Source organism: Calypte anna, chromosome 4, assembly GCF_003957555.1.
Source record: "Calypte anna isolate BGI_N300 chromosome 4, bCalAnn1_v1.p, whole genome shotgun sequence".
NCBI lineage: Eukaryota > Metazoa > Chordata > Aves > Apodiformes > Trochilidae > Calypte > Calypte anna.
The window spans coordinates 7,035,174-7,051,098 of NC_044247.1; the positions used below are offsets into that span (position 1 = coordinate 7,035,174).

Genomic DNA, 15,925 nt, shown 5'->3' on the forward strand with positions numbered 1-15,925 from the left:
ACTGTTTGTGCACCTTGGCAAGAACACCTGTTTGACTTTGAAGTGCTGTGCCCCAAGAAAGGTTTGTCTGCTACATGTCCACCTCTGTTTCTTCTCACCTTTTTACAGAAATAAGTGTTTCCTACTTCTCTGGTTGGTGTCCATTTAAACCACAAACACTGGGGCAAGTGTGGGGGTCCTGCTTGGGCATGCTGGGTCCCCAGGCAATGGATGGAGGGGCTGGTGGAAGCAAAGTCTCTTCCTGTGTTCCCTGCCCTCCTGCCTGAACATCGTGTGTGTTGCAGAAAGAACCTTGCCCAGGGAGGCAGCTTCCACCTCCCCCCCCCCCGTGGTGCCCCCTTCTCCCACAGGGCTGGGAACTTCTGTCTCTCCTTGTCCCAATGAGCCCTGGGGTGCAACCAAAAGTATGGGCAGAGGCACATCCTTGTCTTTGTTTCAGGGCTTCTCTCAGCTTCCTGCTACGCTGCTCTGCCATCCTGTGGGCAGAAGGCACCTCCCCACACATGAGCCCCATGTGAGTCTCATCCTGCCCCATCTACTCACATTTATTTCCCCCTTTTCCCGTGCTCCTGTGGGCAGAGCTTGGGAAGCCCTGACAGGACCATATCTCTGCCCACCAAGGACAAGGGCAGAGGCTGAAGCCTTGTGGTGAGGCCATCCCTGTCCTGGGCAGGGCTGGAGGACACCCTGGCCGTGTTGCTCTGGTCTTGGCCTGCCATCCACCACCCTGCTGGGCACCCGGGGACCCCAGAAGGGCACCCCAGGGACTCCAGATGGACACCAAAGCAGTGCAGGTGGCTGTTGAGTTTTGCTGGCTCTGTGTGTGTGTGCTCTTGGGGAGGAGCTGCCTTCCCAGAGAAGGTTGCTGGGGAGCAGCCATGGAATCAGGGCAGGGCACCCAGCCCCAGGCATCGAACCGGGTTCTGCCCTGCCATGCAGGGAGAGAGCAGCCTGTGGGACCGGGGCCACAGCTCCAGAAGTGGGGAACCATCCCCAGGCAGAGGCAGGAGCTCCAGGCACAGATGCTCCCGGGAGATGGGGCTGTTGTCCTGTGCAGCCTGGGTGCTGACCCCGGCTGGAGCAGTGTCCAGTTTTGGAGTTCTTAACATAGGAAGGACAGGGAGATATTGGGGTGAGTCCAGAGGAGGCCACAGAGATGATCTGAGGGCTGGAGCACCTCTGATATGAAGACAGGCTGAGAGAGTTGGGCTTACTCAGCCTGGAGAAGGCTGCAGGGAGACCTTAGAGCAACTTCTGCTACCTGAAGAGGATACAGGAAAGCTGGAGGACTTCTTACAACGGCATGAAGTGATGGGACAAGGGGGAACGGTTTCAAACTGGAAGACGGTAGATTTAGGTTAGACAGTAGGAAGAAATTCCATACTGTGAGAGTGGTGAGACGCTGGCACAGGTTGCCCAGAGAAGCCGTGGCTGCCCGCATCCCTAAAAGTGTTCAAGAACAGCTTGGGTGGGGCTTGGAGCAGCCTGCTCCGGCGGGAGGTGTCCCTGTCCATGCGGAGAGTGAAACGAGATGATCTTGCAGGTTCCTTCAAACCCAAACCAGTCTGTGACGCTAGAGAGGGCGGGCACCGCCTCCCGCTCGGGCCGCCCCGTCGGTGCCGCAGGTGCTCCGGGCACGGCCCCTTTAAGGAGGTGGCACCGCCCCCCCCACCCCCGCTGCTGCCGGGAGGCGCCGGCGGAGCCGCGGCAGGTACCGGGTGGCCCCGGGAGGGGCGGAGGAGCCGAGGAGCCGGGGAGGGTGGGGGTCCCGCTGCGGGAGGGAGGGCGTGGGGGGAGGAGGCTGCCAGCGCGTCCCTGCCCCAGTGGCTACGGACCCCAACCCCTCGGCAGCACTGAATCCCCCCCTCAGAGGAGCCCGGGGCCGCACCCCCGATCATACCGGGACGTGTTGCGGCTGCGGGGACAGGACGGTCCCTCCCGGCGCGCTCGGCAGCTGCCGCTTCCAGACGCTGTCCGTGCCCCGGCTGGACGGTGCCGGTGCCGCCGCCCCGGGAGAAGAGCGAGGGGGTTTCAGCCGCCCGAACGGGCGCTCCGGGAGCGGGGCTTTTCCCGGGCACTCCGGAACAGGAGTTACCGCGGGTCCCGGGGTCTGGCTGTCGGCTCCCGCGGTGCCTCGGGCCGGATCCTGCTCTGTCTCCGGCTCTGACCGCGGCTTCGCTCCGGGCTGCTGAGCCGGGGGAGCAGCAGGTCTCCGAGCCCGGAGTGCGTCTGTGGGTGCAGCAGCCCCGGGCAGCTCCTTCCTCACCGGGGGCGCTGGGCGTCAGCCCCGGTCCCACGGAGCCGGCTGAGGTCACCGGGGCTGGCAGGCGGCCGAGAGCCCAGCCCGCAGCCGCGCCGTGCCCCGAGCAGGGCCACGGGAAGGGCGGGGTGCGGGCCCCCGGGGCGGCAGCACCGGCCCGACGGCGTCTCGGGCAACGGGGATCCGGGCGAGGGGAGGAAGCCGGTCCTGCCGCGGGGTGCAGGCAGGGGGTCCCGGGCAGCGCCGGGATAGTGCGGGAGGCGAGTCCGGGACAGGGCTGGCTGGCTCCTAGCACGGATCCGTCCGGCTGCCTGCTGGCCAGGGCGAGCGGTGACGGGTGGAGCGATGTCGGAGGCCGTGGACCTGTCCTTCCTGTCGGAGGCGGAGAGGGAGCTGATCCTGCAGGTCCTGCAGCGCGACGAGGAGCTGCGCAAAGCAGAAGAGAGGAGGATCAGGTTAGGACTTGGCAGGGCTGGATGTTGGTGTTGCCGCTTTACTCTAGAAGGGGCTGGGCGTAGTGTGGGTGCAGGAGGTGGGGTCCCGGGTTGGTTCTGACTGTTGTTGGGCCCCGAGCAGGCGCCTGAAGAACGAGCTGCTGGAGATCCGTCGCAAGGGAGCCAAGCGGAGCAGCCAGCGGTACAGCGAGCGGACCTGTGCCCGCTGTCAGCAGAGCCTGGGCCGCGTCAGTCCCAAGGGCAACACCTGCAGGGGCTGCAACCACTTGGTGTGCCGGGACTGCCGCTGCTACAGCTCTAACAGCTCCTGGCGCTGCAAAGTCTGCACCAAGGAGGCGTGAGTACCCAGGGGCAAGTGGCAGGGACCTTCAACATGTTCCTCCTGTCCCCTTCCTCCTCCCAGTCACCCCAGCTTGGAGCCCCACGGCCAAGCTGTCCTAGCCCAGATGGATTTCTCCAGCACAGGGCACCTGTCTGCTGTCATCTCCCAGGATGGGCATCCGTGGGTTGGGTGATGGAGAACTGGGTCGTACCCCACTCTTGGGTCTCATTCATGCCCCTCCTGCTCCTTTTCCTCCCTTACCTGACTTCAGCATCCCCTCATGGCCCTCACGCAGCCTCAAGCATCTCATGTTTCCTCCCTCTCAGCCTCTCCTGTCCTGCAAGTCCCTTTTTGCTCCCGTGTTGGTTGGGGATGTGGCTGCATCATCTCTGCCGAATACACTATGGTGTGTCTGTGCTCACTGTGGCACTAGGGCACAGGGAGCAGCCCCCCACTGCCCCTGACTCCCTTCCATTGCCCCCCTACCCTGCAGTGAGCTGAAGAAGACAACGGGTGACTGGTTCTATGACCAGAGGGTGAACCGCTTTGCCAACCGGCTGGGCAGTGACATGGTGCGGCTCTCCCTGCGGCACAGGACAGCAGGTAGGGCTGCCACACCAATGCCTTCTCCCACAGTCCATCCCTCTGGGATGTCCTGGCTTCCCCTGGTGTGCCTCTGCCTCACGTGGAGTTGGCCAGGAGCAGCTCCTGCTGCAGGCAATGTGTGTGGAGCCGTGGTCCTCCTGATGCCTCTCTCCTAGCCAGCAAAAGAGAGACCGTGGGACAAACCCTTCTCCAGAAAGCCCAGCTCTGCGAGCCCAAAAGGTCCCCTGCTGGCCAGCAGCAGAGCTCCCCGGCACCCCGGGAGGAGTCCAGGTGAGGATCCTTGCCATCTTCCCCAGTCTGGGCACCAGCCCTCATTTTCTGCAGGGATGGGAGGGGTGCTGCCACCCTGTTTGGATCACTGGTGATGCAGAGTATCACTCTCAGAGCAGCCTCCTTGCCAAACAGGGTATACCTGTGGTTTTGTTTGTCTGCAGTTTCTTCCCAGATGCTTCAGACCCTCGGGATGGCAAAAGTGACACCGAGTCCATGGAAAACATGAGCCTGGATGGCTGCAGATCTAGTCCTTGTGGTGTGATGGGCAGGTGAGGGGCTTCCTGGGTGCAGCCTTGGGCAGGTCATGCATAGCCAGGCAGAGGGAGAGTTTTGCAGAGTGTTTTTATCTGTTCAACTTCTTGACTTAGTGAAGGTGAGCTGGATCCTCTGGCTGGACTGAGACCTGGTCCTGGGTAGGCAGAGGTGCTCCAAGGTGCTTGTGAGGAGACACGCTCTTCCCAGACAGCTGTGCTCTTGGCCTGGGACAGACCCTTCTGTGTCCTCTGCAGGAGTAACTCCCTGGAGAGAGCTGCCCCTCTCAAAGATGCAAAGCAGGTTGCTGTGACAGTGGGACCTGCTGCCTCCAGCCTCACCCTCCCCCTCCACTCCAAAAATACCTTCTCTGATGGACAGGTGCGTGCCACTGCTTCATTGGTTCAGCCCTGTCCTGGGGTGCAAGGCTGGGAGACCTGTGGGGTGTCTGCCCTGTCCTGAAGGGACCCTTCTTCCTCAGGATGCAACCACAGGGGCCCGTGGCATCGCCTTGGTCAGTGAGCACGAAACAATATTCAAGAAGAATCCCCGGCGGGTGGCAAGGCCTGCAGGTGGGAGCTGTGGGGTGTGCAGGGGGGCTTTGGGTGCCAAGAGGGCAAGTGGTTTGTGGCCTCTTCTCCCTGGGTTTTGGTTGGGAAGGGGGAAGCTGGGGCAGCCCCTTGCAGTGAGGCAGCAGCAGGGCTCTGCTCATCCTACACCATGCCCCCATCTCTCATGCAGACTACACCAAGTCAGTGATTGACCTGCGCCCAGAGGACTTTGTAGGGGAAGGTGGCTCCTTGGGGGACAGGAGCAAATCAGTCCCTGGCCTCAACATGGAGCTGGTGAGACCCATGGCTGTCATTTGAGCCAGCTGCCAGGTGGAGGAGTGGTTGCCTGGCCAGCTGTGTCCTGCTGCTCCCCGCACAGGTGACTTGTCTCTCTCCTGGCAGGAGGAGGAGGAGGAGGACATTGATAACTTGGTGGAGATCCATCGGCAGAGGGTGGCCCGGGGCAGCATGCGCAGTGGCACCTCCTCGGTGAGTCCCTCTGGCCATGCTCTGCAGGAAAGAATGATGGAGAAAGGCAGTGCAGAGAGATTGGGTGGGTGGGAGGGAGGGAGGCAGGCTGGGCAGCACCTGGGCTCTGAGGGCAAGAACTGGGAGCCTGGGGGCTTCCTCACTTCAGTGGGAATTGGTAAACAGAGACCCATCTCTCTTCAGGGTGGGTGGGTGGGAGGCACCGTGTGTCCATCCCCAGCCATGGAGGGGAGTCAGAGCAGGGCTGTTTGGAGGAGGTGGGTGGGGCAGCCTTGCAGGGGGTGAGGAGGAACCCACTACTGATGCTGCCCTGGCTCAACCCTGCTGTGTCTTCCAGAGCACTCTGGGGAGCATGGTCAGCATTTACAGCGAGGCCGGTGACTTTGGCAACGTTGTGGTCACTGGGGGAATCTCCTTCTCCTTGAGCTACGAGCAGAAGACCCAGACCTTGTTCATACACGTGAAGGAATGTCGCCAGCTGGCCTACGGAGACGAGGGCAAGAAGCGCTCCAACCCGTGAGAGCTGGGGGTGATGGTGGCTGCTGGCACCACTGGGTTGTGGGGGGCCCAGAAGGGGTCTTTGGGCAAGGCAGAAAGTCTGAGGTTATTCTTGGGGTTAGTTGTGGGGAGAGCATGGTGAAATGCTCCTTGTTCCTCCCTTCAGGTACGTGAAGACCTACCTCCTGCCCGACAAGTCCCGGCAAGGCAAGCGCAAGACAAGCATCAAGCGCAACACCATCAACCCTCTCTACAACGAGCTGCTGAAGGTGAGTGGGGATGGGCTGGGGCTCTCTGCTGTGGGGAGGGGTTGCGCTCCAAATCCTGAGGTGGGGGCTCTGCAGAGGACCCATGTCCAGACACCACACCCTGAAAGCTGGAAAAAAAACCCACTCCCAGGCTGGGTCACTGCTCTGGTGGTGGCTGTGGTGTCAAGCACCGGGTGCCGTGGTGGGGTGGAGGCACAGCTGCAGATGTGAATGTGTCCTGGCTTCTGTGGCACTCCCCAGAGCCAGGGGCCTTCTACTTAACCCTGGACACTGCTTTCCTGGGATGAAGGCTTCCAGGCAGTTGCTGGCAGGTTACTGTGTATGTGGGAGGGCAGAGGCAGAGATAAGGCAGTTCTGGGCCCTGGGGCACAAGCACTTGGCACAGACCAGTGGCCACCACAGGGTGGTGGGAAGGGCTGGCTCCATCCCTGAGCCCAGCAGCACATCACTGAGGCCAAGCACTCTGGGCAAGAGGAAGTGGAAATTGGGGTTGGGTTTCCAGCTCCCACAGCTCCAGGTCTGATGAGGTCTTCCACTGACCACCTGAGGCTTGGTGGGCTGGCAGAGATTTGCTTTTGTTGGGTGGGCAGATGCTGTGAGTTCTGGTCCTGGCTCAGCACAAGCTCTGAGTACCACTTGACTGGAGAAATGGGATCCTGGGCTATAAGTCTCAGTAGGCTTGGAGAGGAAGACAAACAGTCTCCTGTGTGTGTCCATTTTTCCTCCAACCTGTCTCCTCTCCTGCTGGAGAGCTGTGGCTGATGGTGTACCCCAAGCCTGGCAGTGTCTGCTCACTGGTGGTTTTCCTGTCTCTTTCCTAGTACGAGATCAGCAAACCCCTCCTGCTTGCAAGGACGCTGCAGTTCTCAGTCTGGCACTACGATCGCTTTGGCCGAAACACATTCCTGGGGGAGGTGGAGGTCCCACTGGATACCAGGAACTTCGAGAGCCACCTGGAGGAGTTTCTGCCACTGCATGGCAAGGTGCTGGCCCAGTCACTCCATCCCTGTTGCCCACAGCAGTCTCCATTGACTGTTCCTGTCCCAAGTGGTGACCCTCTCTGGGAAAGGGGTGCAGAGATCTCTGCTGAGATCTGCTAGATGGCTTTCCCCAGAGCAAATCTTGGAGTAACTGAGACCCCAGAGCAGATGAGGCCAAATGATATTTCCCTTCTGCTTGACTGATTGTCCCAAGAGCTTGCACATTCTTCCCATCTCCCTGTCCTATTCAGGAGGAATTGAAGCCAACTTTAGGGAAACAAATGGGGAGGTATTGCCTGGGACATCCTTCTGCTGGCTGCAGAGGGCCTTTGTGCAGCTCGATGGCAACAGCAGATGCTGCTGCTGGATGTGAGTCTGGTTCTCTTGACTAGCTTGAACTGTGAGCTCAGCTTTTGGCATTGCTGGGACTCCAGAAGCTTATGGAACCCCCTAAATAGGGTTTCCTGTGGAAGGTGGTGGAGTCTAAGTAGGAAACCAGAGGGATCCCAAAGGAGCTGGTCTGAGTTGGACCTGGTAATGCTGGGGAGGCTCTGCAGGCAGTTGTGTTGGCTTAACCACCTTTAGGAGAAGCCAAGCCCTTTGGGAGGTGCTGCCTGCAGACCAGGCCATCACTGTGTCTGCTCTGGCCTCCCTGGCAGCGTTTGATGATTTTTGCCTCTTTGCAGATTGGGGCTGATGCTGCTGGTCTCCTCCAATACAAGGGGGAGCTGGTTGTCTCCATGAAGTACATCCCATCTTCCAAGCATCCTGGGGCTGGGAATGGCAGGAAGGGTGAGTGTTGGAGCTGCAGGTTTTCTCTGTAGCCTGGGATGGGTCTGGGTGGATTTCTGGGGTGGTGCCACTACAGCCTTCTCTGCAAAGCCTGCAACCTGCTGGGTTGGGGCAGACCTGGCTGGCCCTCAGCCTGGCTGAGTTATCCCAGTGCTTTCCTGGAGACTGACCAGGCTGGATCACCAGGGCCCTTTGTGGAGCAATTGTCTACCACAGCCTCAGCAGATGAGGCCAGGATGGGAGAAGGCAGGAGGACATACTGGTTGGGCACCTGTACTTGTCTCTCCAATGCAGGCTCTTCAGCAAGGCCTTTGCAGAAGCTAACGGTGCTGGAAATTAAGGTTGATGAATTTTTGCTATATTGGGTTTTTCTCAGGCAAAGCAGGGGAAGGTGGTGAGCTCCAGGTCTGGATCAAAGAAGCTAAGAACCTCACAGCTGCCAAACCTGGAGGGACATCAGACAGCTTTGTCAAAGGGTGAGTGTGGGTCCTGGGTGGGGGAGAAAAGAATGTATTATCCTCCCTGTCTGCATCCTAGAGCTGCCTTGGGGAGAGAGATGGTCTCTGTAGCTGCCCCACACTGCCTGCATTGGCACCCTGGAAGTCACCATCTGTCCACCTTTGCCTGGAGACAAGATATTCCTGGTAGCAAACACTTTTAGGGTTTTGCTAGCAGAGAGGTCACAGTTGCAGGCTTTGTACAGGGCATGGCTCCAGCTGCCATCAAATTGTCTTCCCAGAGGTCACCAAGCCACTGGGCAGCGTGGCTGGGGATGAGCAGGCTCTGTTCCTTGTCTTCTCCCCTCCTGTGACCACCTGGAGTCTACTGAGCAGCTTTTCAGGAGTTGGGGACAGAGCCCCAGCCCCTTGCAGACCATCGTGGTTCTTGGGCTGTGACAGGGCTATGATAGGGAAGGTGGGCTGCACACCAAGTCCTGGGGTACTGAGGTGCCTCTGGACCAGAAGGCAGCTGTCTACTGCTTCCCCCAGCTACCTCCTGCCACACAAAAACAAAGCCTCCAAGAGGAAGACACCGGTGGTGAAGAAGACCCTGAACCCTCATTACAACCACACCTTTGTGTACAATGGCATCAACCCTGAGGACCTGCAGCACATCTGCTTGGAGCTGACAGTCTGGGACCGGGAGCCACTCTCCAGCAATGACTTCCTTGGGGGTGTCCGACTGGGGGTGGGCAATGGTGAGGAGCCTTGGGGTCCCCTCAAACCCTGGGGTCCCCTCAAACCCTGGGGACAGGCAACCTTTCTTGGTGCTGCCTCACTGCGGGCAGGAGGCTGCTCTGGCAGTAACTCCTGCCCACATTTACCCTTTCTCCCAGGCATGAGCAAGGGGGAGGCTGTGGACTGGATGGACTCCATGGGTGAGGAGCTGAACCTGTGGCAGAAGATGTGCCAGTACCCGGGCTCATGGGCAGAGGGGACGCTCCAGCTCCGCTCCACCATGGCCAAGTTGAGGCCATAGGCTGTGGCACCAGCAGTGGGACTTGGCCAAGGGCTGACACCACTGCTAGGGAGCCACACTCACTGTATGGCTGGCAAACGGGGTTGTTCTCTTTGCTTATACTTTAATAAACATGATCTTCTCTAAACAGGCTTGGGCAGAAAGTCTTCTTGGCCCAGCTCTGTTTAAAGGTTTTTCCTTTTGTCTTGGGCTTTGCAACAAATTTCAGGCTGAACTGGAGTCACTGTGGACCCTCCCTTCTTCATCCCCTCCAGGCAAAATGCTTAGAAATGTGGTTGGTTTTTTTTCTTCTTTCCATTCTTCTTCTTCCCACCCTCACCAGGCTCTGTGTCACAGCCTGTTCCCTCCTCGTCTTTCCCACTCTCCTGCAGGATCCTGCCAGCTCCAGGCATGGGGCAGCAGGGCACAGCCCATCCCTGGCTATGGGGCTGGGCTGGAGCCAGGCTGGGACACCGTGGTGGGGGAAGCTGGGGGTGGTGGTCCCCAGGAAGGATGCGTTTCCTGGGCCTCTCTGCAACATACCTTCTGCCAGCACTGACTTTTATACAAATATCTTTAATTTGAGTTAATATTCTACTGCCAAAACAGATCCCAGGAAGGGTTGCCCCATAGCTGGTGGAAGGGGAGGTGAAGGGTAGGGTGGGGAGGGTGAGCTCTCAGGGTGGGCTGTTCACTGGCTGTTAGCTTTTACTAAAGGCTTTCTGGCAGCTGGGGCAGGGCCCTGGCAGCAGTGCCAGAGTAGGAGGGTTTAGGTTGTGCAGGGGGTGAGGATGGCTGCAGTGAGGGTGAAGCTGCTACATTAGATGCTGTCGCCCTGCCTGCCATGTCCACTCTGCTCTCATCTGAATCCCTGTCTCACCTCTGCCCTGGGGTCTGGCAGTGATGCTCTTGTGGCTCCTGCTGTGATCCTGGTTGGGCTGAGCCATCCCACCCCACAGCTGGCTGCTGGGTAGCGGGGACACTGCTGCACATGGCCCCTGTCCCCACTGTGCCAGAGGGGCTGGAGTGGGGCTCCCCTTCCCCTGGATGTCCTCAGCTCCCTGGTCCTCCTCTAGAGTGGGCGACTAGAAAAGCAAAAAGGAAGGTGTCCATTGGGAGGTTGGTGGTGGCAGAGAGGGGGGGGTCTCCCCGGCACTGCCTCACTCGCAGGGGTCCCCGCTCTGCTCCCGCTGCGCTGCCTCCCTCTCTCCCAGCAGGTGCGTGTCGATGAAGACGAAGAGCTCATCGGGGTTGACAGGGGAGATGTAGCGCTCCCTGTCGGTGCCCGCCTTGTCCAGCAGCACCGCGTTGAAGTGGGCACGGGTGAGGCGCAGGAACTGCCTGAGGGGGCAGGGGGAAGATGCTGAGGGGGGCTCAGGTTGGGGCTGAGCCTGCTCCTCCCATGCTCTCCTCCCGGGTTCTCCTGAGGTAGTGTCTCCTCTCTCTTCCTCAGGAGAGGTCTGGGGGTGCTCTATTTGGAGGTGCTGGGAGTGTCTCCACAAGCCCCTCTGATGCAGTGGGACTTGGCCAAGGGCTAAGGGCCACTGCTAAGGTGCCACGCTTGTTGCATAACTGGCAGTGACATTCTGGTGTCCATGAACCCAGCTACAACCATCCCCAGAAGTGTCCCCACCCCCAGCACCTGGACCCCCTGTCCCCCCCCTACCTGAGTTCCTCAATCAGGCTAAAGGACAGCTGGTGCTCCCTGATGCGTCCCACCTCGTGTGGTGGCTGCCCCACCAGCTCGATGATGGTGACATGACGCAGATCCAGCCCGCAGGCAGTTTGCTGGGGGGGAGAGGGGTGGTGAGAGGGTGCTGGGGCTACAGGAAGGGGGATGGTGGGAGGGTCTCCTGACCTGCAGCATGGACATCTGCATCTTGTAGTAGCGGTTGGAGGGGTCAGGGGCCGAGATGACAAGGAGGCGGCGTTTCTCGTGGAACTGATCCAGCAGGCTGGCAGCTGAGTTCACAGCTGTGTTGATCTGCATGGCTGGGGCAGGAGGCAAGAGCATGGAGGAATGATGTTTTGACCCCCCCACACCCCTTCCCCATCCCTCCTCTCTGCTGGGCAGCATCTCCCCAAGCAGTGGGCATCACTGCTGGCAGGTCCTTCACCCCTTGCCTCACACCACTCACGTGCACAGAGGGGTTGGGAGCCCGTCCACTGCTGGGTGGACTGGCAGACCCTCAGGGAGGTGCCCTGGAGCTCGTAGCCCCCCTCACACAGGTACTCGCAGGTGGCACCGTAGTTGTTGCCATCAGAGGTGCAGGACAGGTGGCCATTCTGCGGGGGCTTCAGGACAGGGCAGCGCCTGACTGTGAAGGGGGAGGGCTGGGGGTGATGGACCCGGCCCCAGCTGTGGGGTGCAGGTCCAGGAGCAGGGGGAAGGGCAGCCGGCAGCCCCTGAGGAGCTCAATTCACCTTGGACACGGATGATGAACTTGCAGCTGGCTCTGTTGTAGGCCTGGTCATGGGCAGTGTAGCGGATCACATGCTCCCCCTCAGGGAATTCGGAGCCGGGCTCCGGACCCCGCAGCAACACCCTGCACCCAGCAGATGGGTTTCTGCATCAGGGTCCCAGGAGGAGACACCTAGTGCCACCTCCAGCCCTTGCCAGCGATGCCCACAGCACTTCTGTCCCCACCTTTTGATGATGCCATCAGCAGAGTCCCTCACACGAGGTGGGTCCCAGTAGATGGTGGCAGTCAGCTTGCCCGGCTCAGCTATCCGCTCCCGGGAGTCTGGGCAGCGGATCTTGGGAGGCTCCATATCTGCTCGTAAGGAAGAGAGGGAATTGAGGAAGCTGCTGGAGCTGGGCCCTGGCACTCAGCTCCCCACACCCCAGGGATGCTGAACACAGCCTGGAGCCAGCAGTGCCAGCACCAACCAATGTGCCCTGCACCAGCCCCTGCTTTGGGGCTCCCAGCACCTCTGGGAGTAGCAGAAATGGGGTCCCAGGGCTGGGAGGTGTCACCACCTGGCAATGCAAGGTCAGGCATTGGGGCAATACTTGCCAGCACCCCAAGGGTGGAGTGTGGCCTGCCCTTGTGCAGCATGGGGGGAGAATTTACCTACACAGATTGGGTCGCTGCCGCTCCAGCGCCCATCTTCCATGCAGATCCGTCTCCGGTCACCCTCCAGCTGGTATCCAGGCAGGCAGGTGTAGTCACAGCGGGAATCCATCTGCATGCCATCCGAGCAGACATAGTAGCCCTGAAGCACTGCTGGCAGCACGTGGCACCGGATTTCTGGGATGTAGAGAGCAGAGAGGGGAGGGAAGCAGCCACCAGCAGGCAAAGCACCCAGGACTGGATGCCATGGGTGCCTGCAGGGATGCTGGTGAGCTGATGGCTGGGGCACACTCACGTCGGCAGTATGCCATCCCAGACCAGTGGCGACTGGGCAGGCACTGGATAGTGCTGGGCCCCACCAGTCGGTACCCACGGGCACAGCTCAGCTCGCAGCGTGTCCCCAGGCTGCTGCGGTAGGAGCTTCCCCTAGGTGAGTAGCAGGTGGCCTCTCCACGGTGGATGTTGAGTGTGGCACACCACTGGGGCACTGGGAGAGAGAAGGGAGGTCAGGGGGGTGTCCAGCTCTCCTATGCCTGTTTCCCCTTAGGAATCCAAGGTATGAGCTGCAGTGCTGGTACCTCGGCGGTAGTCCAAGGCAGGCTCTGGGGGGGGCTCTTCCACATACACTTCATTGGTGTGGCTCTCAGCAGCATAGTAGCCAGAACCTGGGGAGAAGGGGAGAGGTAAGGGGGCTGCATGATGGTTCACAGCCACATCAGCACCCAGGTGATGATGCCTCCTGGGACAGCTGCACCCCTCCAGCCCAGAAACACCCTACAGGTCCCCACTGAGTTCTCCCACTCCCGGCAGCCTCTGTCCTGCCATCCTGAGGGCTGCTGTCAAGGGTTAAGCGGGGCAGACGGGGAGCTCAGTCCCCAGCCACACGGTGTGTGCTGGCACCAGCCCGCAGCCCAAACAGCGTCAGGAGCAGCCGCGGTTATGGCAGGAAGTGGGCGCTGGCACAGGGCAGGCTGGCACTGACCCCCGGCTTCGTGCTGCCGGGAAGTTCTTCCACCCGCTCCCACGGCACCATCCCTGCATCCCGAAGTAAGGAAGAAAACTACCTTCGCCTGCCTGTCCTGGTGGAGCCCCTGGCCAGGGCAAGGGAGGAGAGGCACGCAGGTTGGCCGGGGGAGCTTAGGGAAGAAGCAGCCCCTCGCTTGTGCATCAGGGAAGGATGAAGCTGCTGGGGGGATGGTGCTGGAGGGGCCTGGCCAGAGCTGCTGGCCCCAAGCCATCCCTGATGTGCATGGGTGTCCCTGGCCCAATGGCCATCCTTGCGGGCCGCTCTCTGGCCCACAGCGCGTCCCTACGAGCAAGGGACGAGCAGTCTGGGAGGGAGCCATGCAGGGGGAGAGGGCTGGCGTCCTTCCCCGCGGCCCCTCGGCGCCTCGGTCGGCCACGGCATTCCCCAGCACTGAGCTCACGTTTCCGCCGTGTTTCCGCCAGCCCTCGCCATCGCTGCCCCCTCCTCGCCGCCAGCCCACCCTGCTCCAGCATGGCGGGGATGCTCTGCCTGGGAAGGGACCCCGAGCCAAGCGGTAGCCCTGCCACAGCTGTGCCCCTGCCCTCCCCTCCCCCCTGCTTCACGTTTTGGGAAGGCGATATCCACCGATGAACGTTCCAAGCAGCAGCCCCGCCGTCACGAGGAGGAAACTCCATTACAAATCTTTCCGACATGAACTTTACTACAGATGACTCCCCACCGCTTCCCACAAGCTCCGTTAAGTCACCCACTCCTTTCCACAAAGCCGTTTATCCCAGCGCCCTTCCCACGCTGCGTGGGGATCGGAGGGGTCCGGGGTGGCTGTCGGTGGGACTGTCCCAGCAAGCAGAGCTGCTTCCCGGGGGGCTGCCAAGCCCCCTGCTGGGGCCCCAGGGAGGGGGTGTGTTCAGTCCCTGCAGGCAGATGTGCCATTTGATTGCAATGTTCCTTTTCGTGCGGGCGCTGCCTTTTCCTTCTCACCTGGGGCCAGATTGCAGCCCTAGAGGCACCGAGCAGGAGCATCCTGCAGTACGGCTAGAGATGGGGACGGGAGCAGGGAAGGGAGAAACCCCCCGCCAAACAAAGCAAGAGCTTTTGATTCTTGACCCGTCGGCCTGTCTGCGGGGGAGCGGCTTGGATCTGAGTGCTTTGTCCGAGCAAACATCTGCCGGCCGATGGCCCCCATGGGGGCGAGGAGTCAACGGGAAAGCTGCACTCCCGCAAGCAGAGGCGTGATGGAGAGGCTGGTTTTCTGCTCCTCTCTGGATGCCTCCCAGCACCCACTCGTCCCCTCCCGTACCCCACAGCGCACCCCCGCAGGCACCCAAAACCCCCCATGCGTGCCCCCCCCAGGCACCAAGTATCACTGCATTAGGGCACCCCCCTCCCTCTCCCTTCCCCCATAAACCCCCCTAGGGGGGCTGCAGATTGCCGTCCCTAGGGCCCCCCCCTCGCTGTGCACACGCATTCCAGCACTCACCTTCGTGCCACGTGGATGACACCAACCTGGTGAGGACAACCAGCAGGACCGGGGCTACATCCTGCGCCATGCCGGGGCGTCAGGGGTCAGGGTCTGTCCAGCGTCCCTGTCGTGCCAGGTCCGGGGGCAGCTGCGAGACCCGGCGAGGATGGAGAGGGACTGGAAACAGGGCGACAGCCCCCTCCGTCGCCTTGTCACTGCACAGTCCTGACCCTGGTGCCTGTGCTGAGCAAACCTACTCTTCCCTTCTGCTGTCTGTCCCAAACATTCAAAAGCCGTGAGTCAGGCCCAAAATGATGAGACTCTCAAAAATAATAAATCCCAGGATCACCCGTTTTCCAATGCACCTCCTGCTTTTCTGAGGCTTTAAAAGGTTGTCGGATTTTTTTCCCTGTGAGCAGAAGAGCCAGGAGCTGCTTTGACTCAGGAGACAGTGTAGTGGAGCCTGTGCCAGCCCTGCCGGGTTCCGGGAATGGGGGTCCAAAGGAGGGCGAAACTGCAGAATCCAGGACCCTTTTCCCACCTACCCCCTACTGGGAGGGAGGAAGAAACTTTGCTGCATACAGCGGGTTTCAAGACAGGTCTGGAAGCAAGCGCTTCCAGCCAGGGTCTGTTTTCCAGCTGGGGTCTGTTTTCCAGCTGAAGTTCAGCCCCCGGGAGGCAGAGGCGTTCGTTAGGACCCACCGCCCCGCATCCCATGTGCAAGGAAGGCAAGACGGGAGCTAGAGCCAGCTGGGATTTGGGCTCTGGAGCACAGGACGGCATGGGTGAGAGCCGGCGAGGGACGAGCCTGGCATGGACAGGTAGGGGAGTTGGCGCGGGGTGGTGGTGTCGGGGGGAGGGCAAAGTGCTCCTGAATGCACTAATTATGTGGCAGCCAGGCTGGTAAGAACCCAGCTGTCCCGAGCAGGCTGCCGGGAGGCTGGCGCTGTATGGACTGCAGGAGCAGGGGCATGGGGAAGGCTAGCCGTGAGCCTACAACCCGGGGCATCCTGGAGGAGCGGGATGCCCGTCGCATGCTGGTACGGCGGCTGTGCCATGTGCGGGGGTGCAGGGTGGCTGCACCCCTATCTTGTCCCTGTTCTGGGCGAATGACACACCACCACGGGAAGGACAGGGGGGCCAGGAGGGGCTGGGGCTGCATTGCACACCGCTGGGGCAGGAGGGCAGGCAAGGGGCGG

General features: G+C 60.8%; 2 protein-coding genes across 4 annotated transcripts; one reads left to right on the top strand and one right to left on the bottom strand.

The window, feature by feature from the left end:
• Positions 1-1,665: 1,665 nt before the first annotated feature.
• Positions 1,666-9,347, top strand: SYTL4 (synaptotagmin like 4). Of its 3 annotated transcripts, none has more exons than XM_030449204.1 (17): positions 1,666-1,711; positions 2,583-2,715; positions 2,837-3,052; positions 3,531-3,640; positions 3,799-3,913; positions 4,078-4,185; positions 4,426-4,549; positions 4,650-4,740; positions 4,910-5,013; positions 5,122-5,208; positions 5,546-5,724; positions 5,873-5,975; positions 6,797-6,958; positions 7,642-7,747; positions 8,124-8,223; positions 8,737-8,945; positions 9,084-9,347. In XM_030449204.1, exons 2-17 carry the CDS (start codon positions 2,606-2,608, stop codon positions 9,224-9,226), a joined length of 2,067 nt encoding a protein of 688 aa, XP_030305064.1. In that variant the 5' UTR covers positions 1,666-1,711; positions 2,583-2,605; the 3' UTR covers positions 9,227-9,347. The 3 variants fall into 3 exon arrangements, with proteins under 3 accessions (XP_030305064.1, XP_030305066.1, XP_030305065.1); XM_030449205.1 differs by having other exon boundaries at positions 1,669-1,711; positions 2,553-2,715; XM_030449206.1 differs by lacking the exon at positions 4,078-4,185.
• Positions 9,348-9,761: 414 nt separating this feature from the next.
• SRPX2 (sushi repeat containing protein X-linked 2) lies at positions 9,762-15,418 on the bottom strand. The gene is made up of 10 exons (XM_008493753.2): positions 14,745-15,418; positions 12,858-12,944; positions 12,575-12,766; positions 12,280-12,456; positions 11,853-11,979; positions 11,630-11,751; positions 11,344-11,523; positions 11,064-11,197; positions 10,872-10,993; positions 9,762-10,546 (listed from the first exon to the last, which is right to left on the bottom strand). The coding sequence occupies exons 1-10, from the start codon at positions 14,812-14,814 to the stop codon at positions 10,366-10,368; spliced, it is 1,392 nt and encodes a 463-aa protein (XP_008491975.2). The 5' UTR covers positions 14,815-15,418; the 3' UTR covers positions 9,762-10,365.
• Positions 15,419-15,925: the final 507 nt, after the last annotated feature.

Excerpts from the sequence above, each read along its gene's own strand:
- SRPX2 (XM_008493753.2), bottom strand. The coding sequence starts at position 14,814 with ATGGCGCAGGATGTAGCCCCGGTCCTGCTGGTTGTCCTCACCAGGTTG. Across the intron at positions 12,767-12,857 it reads TGCCTTGGACTACCGCCGAG|TGCCCCAGTGGTGTGCCACA; the intron begins GTACCAGCACTG and ends TCTCTCTCCCAG. Across the intron at positions 11,524-11,629 it reads GTTCATCATCCGTGTCCAAG|TCAGGCGCTGCCCTGTCCTG; the intron begins GTGAATTGAGCT and ends CCCCCTTCACAG.
- SYTL4 (XM_030449204.1), top strand. The coding sequence starts at position 2,606 with ATGTCGGAGGCCGTGGACCTGTCCTTCCTGTCGGAGGCGGAGAGGGAG. Across the intron at positions 4,550-4,649 it reads ATACCTTCTCTGATGGACAG|GATGCAACCACAGGGGCCCG; the intron begins GTGCGTGCCACT and ends CTTCTTCCTCAG. Across the intron at positions 8,224-8,736 it reads TCAGACAGCTTTGTCAAAGG|CTACCTCCTGCCACACAAAA; the intron begins GTGAGTGTGGGT and ends TGCTTCCCCCAG.